The 14,322-nt window shown below is 41.5% G+C and overlaps 1 protein-coding gene across 10 annotated transcripts in view; it reads right to left on the bottom strand.

Moving 5' to 3' along the window:
* ptprt (protein tyrosine phosphatase receptor type T) overlaps positions 1–14,322 on the bottom strand; it is a 427,933-nt gene that overhangs the window by 81,927 nt on the left and 331,684 nt on the right. For all 10 annotated transcript variants that reach the window (XM_075460193.1, XM_075460191.1, XM_075460192.1 and 7 more), the window contains 2 exons: positions 4,300–4,380; positions 3,056–3,091 (listed from right to left, as the gene is read on the bottom strand). In XM_075460193.1, coding sequence (XP_075316308.1) covers positions 3,056–3,091; positions 4,300–4,380 — 117 coding nt within the window. The remainder of the gene's footprint in view (positions 1–3,055; positions 3,092–4,299; positions 4,381–14,322) is intronic.

Raw genomic sequence — 14,322 nt, forward strand, 5'->3', positions numbered from 1 at the left:
ATGTCTTTGTAATAAAAATACGGACTGAAAGTAATTAAACTAGGGCTGGGCGAGTTAACTCGTTATTGTCGGGTTAACTCGTTAAATATTTTATCACGCATTAACGCAGGTTTTTATTTTATTTATTTAAAAAAATAAAATAAAATTTAATATTTTTTGGGGCTTTTGTCCCTTTAATGGATAGGAAAGTTCAAAGAGACAGGAAGCAGGGGGAAGAGAGAGGGGGAACGACATGCAGCACAGGGCCGTCCGATGCGGGACTCGAACCCGGGTTTTATTTTGTAAAAGTCTGTTGCTCGCAGGCTTTTATTTTGTAAAAGTCTGTTGCTCACAGGCTTTTATTTTGTAAAAGTCTGTTGCTGTCTGCTGCGGAACCGGAAAAGAAAGTAATCGGCGGATCCACCAAACATGGAGAAGGGTACGGAACTTTTACTCGGCCATTTTCATTTTAAAGTTCTTCCAGACGGCTGAGTCGACAGAACCAAATTCATCTGTAAACTCTGCCAAGTTGAATTGTCTTCTCAGCGTAGTAGTTCCAGTCTAAAATATCACTTAAAGGCAAAACACACAACTGATAGCAGCAAGTCATTCAAGGAAACAGACAGTGGAGCGAGGCTTCTACATAAAAACTACAGAAAGATGCTGATGTTAAAAGTGTGTTTGCACAACAAATGTTATGGCACTTTCATTCATATGGCAGCACATTTAAAATAAAACTAAATGCTAAAAGCTATACACTACTTCTGAATTCATTTTTGGATTTTGCGTACAAATGATTAATTAGATTAAAATTTTAATCGTTGCCCAGCCCTAATAAAAAAAAAATAAATAAAAAAATAAATAAATAAATAAATAAATAAATAAAATAAAATCACCTGAATCTAAGGGCTCTGGTTTCATGAAACAACTTTAAAGACATCAGAAGCTGAAATATCTGGTTACAAATGCTCCCACTTTTCCCTTTCACATCTACATTTACACATTATTTTGTGTTTACTGCTGCTGACCTGAGATTTTAACTCCCAATTGTAGTTTAAGCTTAAACAATCTCGCTTCTCTTCTTTTCTGTGATTCTTTCTCTTCTCTACAGGAACGAGAAGGCAAAGAGCATCTTCTGTCAAAATCGCTGTTGTTAACCAACTGAATCACCGTTGTCCCTGCTGTGTCCATATGTTCACCACAAAGCCAGCAGAGAGCTCGAAACTGATAGTCATAGATCACTGTTAGAGAAACCTACTACTTCATCTTGTCTTCTCTAAAAGAGGAAAAAAAACAGAGCCGAGTGGGGGAAAAAGTAGCCGAAAGAGGGGAGGAAAATAAACGATGTAGAAACAGCTTCTGGTATTTTCACCTGATTTACTGAAATCTGTGCCGTTTGCTGATGCACATCAGGGCATGATGAAGCAGAATGCAAAAAAATGCTCCAGCGATTCATGCTTTGGCAGAAAGTCCCTGTCATACATCTTCGTGGGATTACATTAGCATCTCATGGAGCCATCTGTTCTTACCGCAATTACACGGAAAATCAAGAGATGTAAAACAAAACTTTGATCATAACTGTGAGCCACTGGCCAACAGTTATGGAATGGAGCTTAATGCATGACAGAGCAGAAAAATATACGCCACAGAGCAATATTTGTCACTCATTGCTGCATTGATCCTCCTATCTTTAGTTAATCCATCTTGAATCTCTTTGTTTCCACTTTTTCCAGTTAAGCGCATTTCTCTTTTTCATAACGTCGTGTCTTTTCTTTACCTTTTTATCCGAGGATCATCCCACCGATCCCGCAGCTTTATCGTCACCCCTTAAGTCCATCCATCCATATTCATCACCCAGCCTTGGCGCTGTTTGCACCTCCATGCTGAGCGTTGCAATTATGTTATTGAGTGAAGCAGTAAATTAGTGGATGGTGGATCTACAAATCGACTACCAAAGCCCGTTTTTTTTTCCATTACCGCCGTCATGACCGAAAGGCCCCGAGAAAAAGAGTGTGAGACGTAAAATGTGGGAATAAGAGTTAGAAAGTGATATTCGGAACGTTTGTTCGTTCCTTGACAGAATCGTTTGTTTCCTTTCCAGCTTAATCCAAGCTGAGATGTTTTTGCTGATGGGTTTAAAGCCCCAAAGAGTATTGGAACTGAATTTATTCAGAAAGCAACAAACTGCATTCATAAATAAAATAAATAATAAAACAGGGGTGGTTTGTGGCGTAGTGGGTTGAGCAGGCGCCCCATGTACAAGAGGCTATAGTCCTCGCTGCATGTTGTTCCCCCTCTCTCTGCCCCCTGCTTCCTGTCTCTCTTAACTTTCCTAACCATTAAAAGGCACAAAAGCCAAAATTAAAAATAATTTTTTTGCCCACTTTTTTTTCCTCTAAAATTAAAATTTTTTTTTTTTTTCTAAAATTAAAAAAAAATAAAACATTTCTAAAACTAAAAAAATATTTTCTTTCTAAAATTAAAAAATAAAACGTGTTAATGCGCGATAAAATATTTATCGGCATTAAATATTTAACGAGTTAACTTGCCCAGCCCTAGTTTTTTAGGAGAAGACGGAGAACTGAAATGATGCAAGCGAAGAACCAAGAATAGGACCGAGAGGAGGCGTAGCTGGAAGATGACTAATGTCACACAAAGAAGAAACTCTGGAGGACAAATGACCAGCAGACAATGACACCACGGTACATATACCCCTGCCTGAGTGTGTGAACAAGTCTTAGAAGTGATGTGCTTGTGCAAAGAGTGGCTGCACAAACACACTCGAGTCACATTTGGTGGAGGCCAGAGCCAAGAGCTTCTTGGCAAAGAATCGATCAAGCTGGCCAACAGAAGGGGCAGAGATGGAGAAAATGAAGAGAAAGAGACGGAGAGAGAAGTTACCAGAAAATGCTTCTGACATTTCATTTGACCCCATCTGTAAACTCACTTTACGCTGATCATCACTTACTGTGCCTCCAGCTGCGTTTCTGATGCCGAGTGAGGCATCGATGCAAAGATGGATGCAGGAATACAAACATTACAGGCAAACAGCTGGATTTGAGCTTTAAAAACTTACCTATAGACGTTGTAGCTGGAACCGGCTCTTTGGACACTGCGTGCGGCAAATAACCAACAGGACACACAAGTGGGAAAACAAGCAATTAGTGAGAAACATTCACAGCAATTATCCTCCTGCATGAGGAGCCTCATTTCACCGACTTTAGCATGTGCCCTCATCGTCCTTTAAAGCTGCCGTCGGCAGGTTTTCAAAATTGCGATTCTAAAGTCGGAAAATTCGAACTGATACAACTTTCAGGTCCCTCCCCCAACCTCTAACAAGCTCCGAATCGCCCCCCCAACCCCTCCCCCTCTGTGGACGAGGTTGTGCACGTGAGTTCACACCAGTGTGAGCGTACACAAGCTGGGGCAGACTCACGCTCAGCAGCGTGTGCACAAGCTGTGATTGACAGGTAGGATTCCTCCACCCTAACGTGATTGGTTAAAAACAGCCGGGAGCGCTCGGTTTTTGCAAGCATGATTACAGGCTTCAGAGGGAGCTACAGATTTCGTTATTTTTCCTAAACAGCCTATTTAATATTCTACTTCCAGAATCCCATGACAGTTCAAGCTAATATGACTAAAAAAAAGTTGCCGACCGCAGCTTTAAGTAAGAAATTCTGCTTCTTGTTGTGGGAAAACATCTGTTCTGCACTGATGCCGCCTCTTCAGGACTCTACGACGGCATTCGCACGTAAAAGACTTCAATATTTTCACCTTTTTTCTCAAAAATCACCAGAGATGGGACCAAGTCACACATGTGCAAGTCTCAAGTAAGTCCCAAGTAATTTTTTTCTTGGACAAGTCAAGCCAAGTCCTGTAATAGGTCAAGTCAAAGTTAAGTCAAGTCACCTTATTATTGCAATTTGCAGAATCTGATCTTAATAAAGTGAAAATACAAGATATAAGTAACTGTCCCCCACCCCGTATCATATCAAGCTAACGTTAGCTAACTAGCGACTAGGCTAACAGGATAATATTAGCTAATTATTCATTTTATTTTCAAACTGAAAACATGAACTGAATAACTCTCGAATCATTCAAGTCATCGTGTCTCAAGTCAAGTGCCGAGTCTTTAACTTCCAAGTCCGAGTCGAGTCTCAAGTCTTTTATTTTTTTGTCAAGTCAAGTCACAAGTCATGTTCATAAATGATGTTGCTAACATGGGATACATACAGCTTCATGTCAAAAGAGGCGAACTATCCCTTTAAGGGTCTCAGAAAAGGTTCCTCTGTGTGTGCAGGTGTGTTTTTAAGTGTGTACCTGAGTAGTAGGAATTCAGCAGGGATTTGCTCTGCAGAGTCTTGCTTCCCTGCACAGAGAAGGAGCAGGGGGAGGGGGAGGCTGGGGTAAAAAGGATGAAAAACAAAAATAAAAGTGGGAGAGGATGTGAACACAAAGAAAAAGAGGAGGTACGGGAAGTTTAGGGTGGACAAGGGGTTAGGAAAGAAGGAGAAAAAAACACAACAAAATGAAGAATAGGACAGCAGAGGCATCCAATAAAGCTCGAATCAAGTGAGGAAGAGTCAGGGTTAAGTTAATGACCTCGTGTAGAAATCAACACTCGATCACCACAGGACACAATTCACAATGAAAACGTACACAAAGGCAAATCAATATTCAGGAGCACGGGGAACAATCCAATAAACACTAATGGCACCATCAATGCAACCCACATTGAATTCTGAAATACAAATAAACGGTTATAGCCCAATGAACATGCACTTAAAATTTCACTTGTTTGATACATTCAACTGTTTTTTTTTTTTTTTTGTTTTTTTTTTATTAAAATCGCTGAAGGTGAAGGCAAAAACACACAAAGCAGAGTGAAATCCAATGATGAAACAACACCAGCACCCTGACGTTAACCGTCAGCGCTCTCGGTCAGTGGTGTTTGAAGGATGGAAAGTAGAAAGATCAAAGGGTGGCGCGGAAAAGGCTAGAATTAAAAAGAGGAAAGCTCTGGAAACGGACGCAGCTAAATATGCAAAAACTAGGGTGGTCGGTGGCGTAGTGGGTACAGCAGACACCCCATGTACAAATAACCAAAAAAATAAATAAATAAATAAAAATAACATAAAATAAATAAATAACAATGAATAAAAAAAATAAAAGAAATAAAAAAACAAAAAATAAAAAAAATAACCAAAAAATAAAAAACTGGCAACTTTTTCACTAAAATGAGCTTGCGGTTTGTAACGTCAAATGAGGACGATGAAATGGAAAAGGCAATATGTTGAACTCTGCCTGCAAACCACCGTTCATGTTAATTAATTATCAACTCAATTTGTGTGTCCACAAATCCAGAGTGGATTACTCATTGAGTGAATACTATTAGAATGAATATAATGAAAAGTATGGTGTAGACCTGCTCTATATGAAAAGTGCCCTGAGATGCTCGATGATCCAGCATTGCTACATTAATGAAACTGACCTGAATTGATCAGGAGGCTTTGTAAAAAAAAGGGGAGATTTGAGCTGAGAATTATGACCATTTTTAAAATGTGATTTAGTGTCAGAAGCAGAGCCAGCAGCAATGGGACTGCTTCTGTCAGTATGGAAGGAACAGGTGAGATTTCTATGCCCAAACCCGTTTTATTTTTTATATTTAAAAGTAAGATAGTAAATACACCAAGCCCACAGTTGAAAGGGTGAAATATATGAAATAAAACTGCATGTTTTGCCATTGAAAATATCTTAATTGGTAAAGTCGAAATGTGTTTTTCATATCAAATGTAAAGTTATAATTACATGATTGTAATAATAGGTTGTGATCTAAAGTGGACCGATCTGAGGCACGAAACTCCAGGGCTGAAAAGGAGTCCCACGCCCGTCCTGTATTCAGCTAGCATAGCTTAGCTTCACCGCTCCGTATCCGCAGTAATGGAGGCCCCTAAAACAGCGTCATTCTATCTCTGAATGATCAAAGCCGAGAAGGATACCGGTCCACCTGAGAAAGTCAATGATGCGAGTCGTTTTGTGACCCGAAATGACAAGCAGCGCACGTTCAAAGGTCAGGTGACAAAGTCCTCAGGTGGCAGCGGTAATGATGACATAGGAGGCTTGTTAACACTTCACTCGTCTCTCGGAGCATTTTTCCAAAGGACATTCCCCTCATTAGTGCTTGATGATGGCGGAGCGCAGGATAGCACGTCAGTGGGCAGAAAACTCGCCACAGATGGCCAACCTGTATGCGCTCGCTGTCTTTAAGGGTTTCATGTCCCAAACAGATCAGGAGAAGCTGATTTGTGCTTTCATCTCCAACAGACTCGACTACTGAACCTTCCAGACCCCCTCAGCTCATCTGGATCCGGTCTTCTATCAGTTCCCAGAGTCAGAACCAGACATGGAGAAGCTGCATTCAGCTTCTATGCTCCACATGTCTGGAACAAACTCCCAGAAAGCCTCAGATCAGCTGAAACACTCAGTGTATTTAAGTCCAGGTTGAAGACACACCTATTTTCAGCTGCATTTGAATAAAGCTCCAAATCTGAAGCTTGGGTTTCAAAACTTAATCACATTTTAACTTCTGATTTCATCTATTGTTCTTATTTCTTTCTTTTTTATTTAAATTTTAAATCATGCTTTTTATTTCTACTGTTTTAATGTATCTGTAAAGGACTTTGTTTCGCCTTGTAGTTTAATTGTTCTGTACAAATAAACTTGCCTTGCCTAGTAGAGTATAAACCCAGCAGAGCTCTGAGATCTACTGACTCAGGTCAGATAGTGGAGCCCAGAGTTCAAACTGGACCCGGTGAAGCAGCTTTTAGCTGTTATGCTGCACACAACTGGAACAAACTACCAGCAGAACTGAAATCAGCCCCAACTGTAAGCACTTTTAAATCCATGTTAAAAATATTTCTCTTTCCGTGTGCTTATGGTTGAGTTCCTTTAAATCATTTTTTAATTGTTTTATATTTTTCTTTTTTCCCCTCTTCTTTGATTGCTTTTAACTGTGTTTTAATTTTCTTTCTATTTTTTAATTCTCTTTAAATTGCTGCTTTATGCTGTTCTTTTAAATGCCTAGTCTTTATGTAAAGCACATTGAGTTGCCTGTGGTATGAAATGCTCTGTATAAATAAAGATGCCTTGCCTTTAAGGCCAGCCAGCTCAATCACTCCTGGTTCTACCTGACGTCTGCAGCTTCAAGATTAAACCAAACTCAGCGTGAATCATCTTTGTTGTCTGACTTGAGGAAAACGGAAAAGAGGGTTTCAGACTTTCAATTCATATTTACTAGGACTGGGCGAGTTAACTCGTTATTATCGCGTTAACGCATTGATTATTTAACGCCGATAAATATTTTATTGCGCATTAACGCATGTTTTTTTTTTGGGGGGGGGGGGGGGATTTAAAAGGGTGGAATGCCCTCTCCGGGTCGGGAATGAGATCCTTCCCCAAGTGGAGGAGTTCAAGTATCTCGGGGTCTTGTTCACGAGTGAGGGACGAATGGAACCGGAGATTGGCAGGCGGATCGGTGCGGCGTCTGCAGTGATGCGGTTTCTGCACCGGCCCGTCGTGGTGAAGAAGGAGCTGAGCCAGAAGGCGAAGCTCTTGATTTACCGGTCAATCTATGTTCCTATCCTCACCTATGGTCACGAGCTGTGGGTAGGGACCGAAAGAACGAGATCGCGAATACAAGCGGCCGAAATGAGTTTCCTCCGCAGGGTGTCTGGGCTCTCCCTTAGAGATAGGGTGAGAAGCTCGGTCATCCGGGAGGGGCTCGGAGTAGAACCGCTGCTCCTCCGCATCCAGAGGAGTCAGATGAGGTGGCTCGGGCATCTAGTGAGAATGCCTCCTGGACGCCTCCCCGGTGAGGTGTTCCGGGCCCGTCCCACTGGGAGGAGGCCCCGGGGAAGACCCAGGACACGTTGGAGAGACTATGTCTCTCGGCTGGCCTGGGAACGCCTCGGGGTCCCCCCAGAAGAGCTGGAGAAAGTGGCCGGGGACAGGAACGCCTGGGCTTCTCTGCTTAAGCTGCTGCCCCTGCGACCCGATCCCCGGACCAGCGGAAGATAATGGATGGATGGATGGAAATTTTTTTTAAAAACTACATTTTTGGAGGAATTTTGTGCCTTTAATGGATAGGAAAGTTCAGGGAAACAGGAAAAGAAAGTAATCGGTGGATCCACCAAACATGGAGAAGGGTACGGAACTTTTACTCGGCCATTTTCATTTTAAAGTTCTTCCAGACGGCGGAGTCGACAGAACCAAAGTCATCTGTAAACACTGCCAAGTTGAATTGTCTTCTCAGCGTAGTAGTTCCAGTCTAAAATATCACTTAAAGGCAAAACACACAACTGATAGCAGCAAGTCATTCAAGGAAACAGACAGTGGAGCGAGGCTTCTACATAAAAACTACAGAAAGATGCTGATGTTAAAAGTGTGTTTGCACAACAAATGTTATGGCACTTTCATTCATATGGCAGCATATTTAAAATAAAACTAAATGCTAAAAGCTATACGCTACTTTTGGATTCATTTTTGGATTTTGCGTACAAATGCTAATCGCATTAGTCGGGGAAATCATGTGATTAATTAGATTAAAAATTTTAATCGTTGACCAGTCGTAATATTTACAATTATGAAAGTGAGTGCTTTTCGAGTAGCGTTAGCCAGTGATGGCGCTCCTCATGTCAACATGTGTCACAACTGTCCAAACAAGGATTTAATGTCAGAGAGGATAAATATCAGGGCTTAATGCTGCAGATTAAACAAGAAAAGCCAAAAGCCAAAAAGCCTCGCAGTGTAAACACAAGGGAAACGATCCTGGAGGTTCAGTGCAGGAGAGTTCGCTTCATATTCATCAGCAGAAGTTTCCTTATCATAACAATACCGATTCCTTTTGTACGGCTAAAGGCTCCTGTTGATGTTTGATATGATATTTCCAGAATAAAAGCTGCGTGCCCAAAACCGAGCTAATAATAGCTTCTTCGTCTGGGAGAGGTGAATGAAAACCAAGTGCTTGGTTGTTAAATTTGATTTAAACCACTTTTTCCTGAGACATTCCCACTAACCTTGACAAAAACAACACGTCCCCACTGCTGTGTGCACAGAGCCTGTTGCCATAACTAAGATTAACCTCGTTAAACCACTCATCGAGCTGCCGGGACACTTGTATTAGGATAGAAATGTGTTGTGGTGGCTCTTTTCTATTGATTTGCACTGATTTTCCATCCAACTTAATTCCTCTCCTTCCATTTTATGGTAGATATCCGTCACTGCGCATCACTTAAGTGCATGAAAACCTTAACGTTGCATCATAAAGTATGAGGAAAAACATCTTAACTAACCCGTTTTGTCACTAAAAACCCATCATGGAGGTTGATCGGATCATTCTGCCCACTTCAGATCGGCCACCGCGGGAATAAGGTCAACATTTATTGGTGTTTATCAAGGTGACTCATCACGAGGGCTTCCTTTCTTTAACAGTGACTGATGGCCACTACGCCCTTGCACATACACTATCCCTCACAGACAGCCAGAGACTGCTGGGGCTCTATAAATAAATGATATGTAGGATAGACACAGGCGCACACACATGCACACACAATAAGATAAAAACCTAGGAGGACTGCTGGGAGACTGACAGTGACATATTATACGCTAGCTAAGCCTGTTCAATAATCCACACTAGATATCACAGCGAGCCGACACACATTCATCTAGAAGACCTGCAGCTACTGTAGATGTGTGTGTGCTCATTCAAAGCCGACTGTCCTTAAAAATCCACTTAGTGATCACTTAGTGATCATGCATGTTAGCATTTTTGTGCATTTCAGAGTCCCACTCACTAAATCTTGTGCCCATAAGTGGAAAGACTTGAGCTAAAGAAATGCTGTCCATCCTCCGTCCTGCTCACTGGGCAGATGACACGATGAGCCGCCTCTCTTTTGTTTGTCCTGCAGGTTCCTTTGTTTCACTCCTAAGCTTTCCTGCTTTTTCCTCCTTTAACATCCATTTCGCCCCCCCAAAGCGCGTCCCGACAGGCTCCAGCTACCCTGGCTTTAGAAATGGATGGTAAATAATAAAAATTTTAGGGCTGGGCAATGATTAAAATGTTCAATCTAATTAATCGCGATTAATCGCATTTGAACGCAAAATCCAAAAATGAATTCAAAAGTAGTGTATAGCTTTTAGCATTTAGTTTAATTTTAAATGTGCTGCCATATGAATGAAAGTGCCATAACATTTGTTGTGCAAACACTTTTAACATCAGCATCTTTCTGTAGTTTTTATGTAGAAGCCTCGCTCCACTGTCTGTTTCCTTGAATGACTTGCTGCTATCAGTTGTGTGTTTTGCCTTTAAGTGATATTTTAGACATTTATTTTGAAATGCGTGCTTTTATGTTGAAACAAGTAAAACAGGAAATAGCGCCGGTTAGCTTCACACAGAGACCGAGGAGCACCTGTAACGGTGATGTTACCTGCTAGTTTATCTTCATTTTATTCCTCCATGCTTCGTAAGGTAAGGTGACTTTATTTATACCCGAAGGTAGATTTGTCCTCCGCTTTTAACCCATCCAGGTTGGCACCTGCTGACACACAGATGCACATGCACAGGGTCACACACGAAGCGTGTGAAGCGCCCGGGGAGCATGGGGGTATGGTGCCTTGTTCAGGGGGTACGGTGCCTTGTTCAAGGGGCACCTCAGCCATGACAAGGAGGTGGACTGACCTCCAGCTATCAGTTCCACCAATCTTTTTTTTTTTTGAGTGGCGAGAGTGGGAATCGAACCGCCAACCTTCCGGTTATTGGACGACCGACTCTAACCACTGAGCCACGGCCGCCCCCGTGGTGTTTGCTTGAACTGTGTGAATGTGATGCAGAGGAGAAGTGGAAGTTAAAGAATCCTAGTTCTGACCGTGAAGATTGCCTCTGGGGAATGACTCTGCCGTTGGTTGAAAAGCTAAAGGCTAAAGTGGCCAGTATTTCTTTGATTATTTATTGGTACCAGCGACAATGCTAAGAATGCTATTTCTTTAATGATTACAACAACTAATGTTGTCTTTTACTTTGTTTACTTGAACATTTAGTTCTACGGTGTTGATGTGGCGTTAATAAACATCTGTGAAAAGAACCGGAGTCTCGCATCCAATCAATGGGCGGCATATTGGCAGAGTTTACAGATGACTTTGGTTCTGTCGACTCCGCCGTCTGGAAGAACTTTAAAATGAAAATGGCCGAGTAAAAGTTCCGTACCCTTCTCCATGTTTGGTGGATCTGCCCATTACTTTCTTTTCCGGTTGAGCAACAGACTTTTACAATAATAAAACCTGCGTTAATGGGCAATAAAATATATGTCGGCGTTAAATAATTAACAAGTTAACGCGATAATAACGAGGTAACTCGCCCAGCCCTACTAGAAAAACATTAATACCACCGATACATCAAAGATCTTCTCCAATGCACGGCCGGAGTAGACCAATGCAGACATCCACTGTTTGGAATCTTTCTGATGCCTAAAAACGAATATGATTTTCAGATGAAAAATATCCATGTTGCACCTAATTCTCATTCATATAGTTTGCGGCACTGTTTTCTGCTACAATGGCCCAAATTCCCTGATTTAAGTTTTATCTTCTTTCTCCATTGTCCTCTCTTTTCTGCGTCAATCCTCTTTTAATACCCCCAAACAAAACATATTTTCTCCTCCTGTTTGATAAAAATCCCCCCGGTCTCATGCAGGCCGGCTCTGTATGCTAATGTTCCCCAAAAAAGAAGCTCCACTTTAATACAGAGATGAAGGTACCTGCATACCAAGAGAAATCTGCTTTGACAGCAAGGTCCTGTGACGATAGCCAGCGACTGGGTGAGAATGCAATAACACAAAAAGGTTATTCGCCCTGCGAGGGGCCATTCGCGCAAATATTATTGGGTCCCCTGCCTTGTGTCAGCGTTTTTTTCTGTCTCATTAGCACTGCGCCTGGATTGGTGGGTGTGGGGATACAATAAGTGTGTATGTGATTTGTCGTTTTGGTCTCGACCAGCAAATATAATACTAATTCGATGGACTTTCTCAAACTAAAAACCAATGAAAAGGAGCATTTTTTACACCTAAAGTGAGAAAAAAAATCCTTTTTTCCCCCCAACAAGTAATCTGAGGAAAGCGTTTATCGCTGACACACATTTCTATGATCAATTCTGTCTGGTCTCTATGTGTAAATATGTAAAGAAAAGTAATTTTAACAGTAAAAGAATGGTGAATTCTGATCAAGACACAAAAAGTAAATATCTCTCACCATCCATATCTCACCAGAATAATGTTTAGTAGCATGCAAAGCATGCAGTGGTGGTGTAAAACAGTTGCAAAGACCACTTTTCAACATGTTTAAGCTAACGAGGGCTGGTCTGCGCTACAGTAATGGTACAGTTGTTATCGAACAGTGAAAAATGTGATCTTTAACTTCAGCTGAGGACATGATATCCATCACTGCTGTTTGCTGCATTACCACAAACAACTCTACGAGTCATTTTAGTGTTACAGTTTTCAGGTTGTTTGTCCATAAAAATTAATGCTAAACTAACAAACAAGTTAGCATATGCTAAACATAGCAGTGGTGGGCGGGAGCCGTTGAAAATACCGATATATGATCAGAGGGATTTTAAGCACGACTTGATGTTGCATCTAATTGTTGTAGGTAAAACCATGGACGAGGAAAGTTTGAACAGAGATGATATCTATTTAATCATACAATCTGTTTGATTCCTTTGAGCAGCTGATCATATATCTAATTAACCCACCGCCACGAATACGACTGCAGGACTGAAGCGATTCAGAGCAACTGAATAACTCAATTACAAAAAATGATCGGCTTCGATGCTTCGTTTAATTCCCACCAACATGTTCTGCTCAGTGGTCGCCCTGTTTAACACGGATACTTATTACTGTCGCACAACGTGCGCACCCTTGTAGCATCTTGATTTGATGGAGGAAACCAGAGAAAACAACAAGGAGAAAAAAAATCAGAGAAAAAAAAAGGAAAAATGTCTAAAGTTTGGGAGCATTTCAAAGAAAAGAAAAGAGAAAATACTGGACAGCGTGTCCATTGTAAAAGCCAGTTAGTTTAGCACGATAGCACAACGTCATTGCTACAGCAGAAAGCAGCCAGTTCACATATCGAGTCCACTGAGCGGATCAAACACAAGGGAACATTTCACGTTAGCATTTCAATGGAAATCAGTCGGCTTGTTAGCTGAGAAGGAAGCTAGCAGAGAACAGAAGGATGTTAGCAGAGAACAGAAAGATGTTAGCAGAGAACAGAAAGATGTTAGCAGACAACAGAAGGAAGCTAGCAAAGAACAGAAGGATGTTAGCAGAGAACAGAAGCAAGCTAGCAGAGAACAGAAGGATGTTAGCAGAGAACAGAAGCAAGCTAGCAGAGAACAGAAGGATGTTAGCAGAGAACAGAAGGAAGCTAGCAGAGAACAGAAGGAAGCAAGCAGAGAACAGAAGGAAGCTAGCAGAGAACAGAAGGAAGCTAGCAGAGAACAGAAGGAAGCTGGCAGAGAACAGAAGGAAGCTAGCAGAGAACAGAAGGAAGCTAGCAGAGAACAGAATTCAAATTCAATTCAAAAATACTTTATCCCAGAGGGAAATTAAATGTTGATGTAGCTCAATTAAATCAAAGAGTTATTATAGATGCTGATGGCTGTGGGCAGGAAAGATTTCCTGTAGCGGTCCGTTTTGCATCCAAACTGAAGAAGCCTTTGACTGAAGAGACTCTGTTTTCCGATAACAGTCTCATGGAGAGGATGTTCAGGGTTGTCCATAATTCTCTTGATTTTATGCAAAATCCTTCTTTGCATTATTGTCTCCAGAGGTTCCACAGTCGTCCCCAGAACAGAACCAGCCTTCCTTATCAGGTTGTTGAGTCTTTTTAGGTCCCTGGTTCTGATGCTGCTGCCCCAACAGATGACGCAAGAGGAAATGACGCTCTCGACAACAGACTTGTAGAAGATCTGCAACATCTTGTTGCAAACCTTGAAGGACCTTAGCTTCCTCAAGAAGTACAGTCTGCTCTGTCCTTTCTTGTAGATTGCTTCACTGTTGTGTCTCCAGTCCAGTCTGTTGTCCACATGAACACCAAGGTATTTATATTCCTCAACCACCTCCACTTCTTCTCACATGATGGAAACAGGGTTTGATCTGACCCTGTTTCTCCTGAAATCTACAATCATCTCCTTTGTCTTGTTAACATTCAAGATGAGATGATTGTTCCCACACCATGCCACAAAGCGGTCCACCAGCTCTCTGTACTCAGCTTCTTGTCCATCTCTGATAC

Source organism: Odontesthes bonariensis, chromosome 3 (assembly GCF_027942865.1).
Source record: "Odontesthes bonariensis isolate fOdoBon6 chromosome 3, fOdoBon6.hap1, whole genome shotgun sequence".
In the NCBI taxonomy this organism is placed as follows: domain Eukaryota; kingdom Metazoa; phylum Chordata; class Actinopteri; order Atheriniformes; family Atherinopsidae; genus Odontesthes; species Odontesthes bonariensis.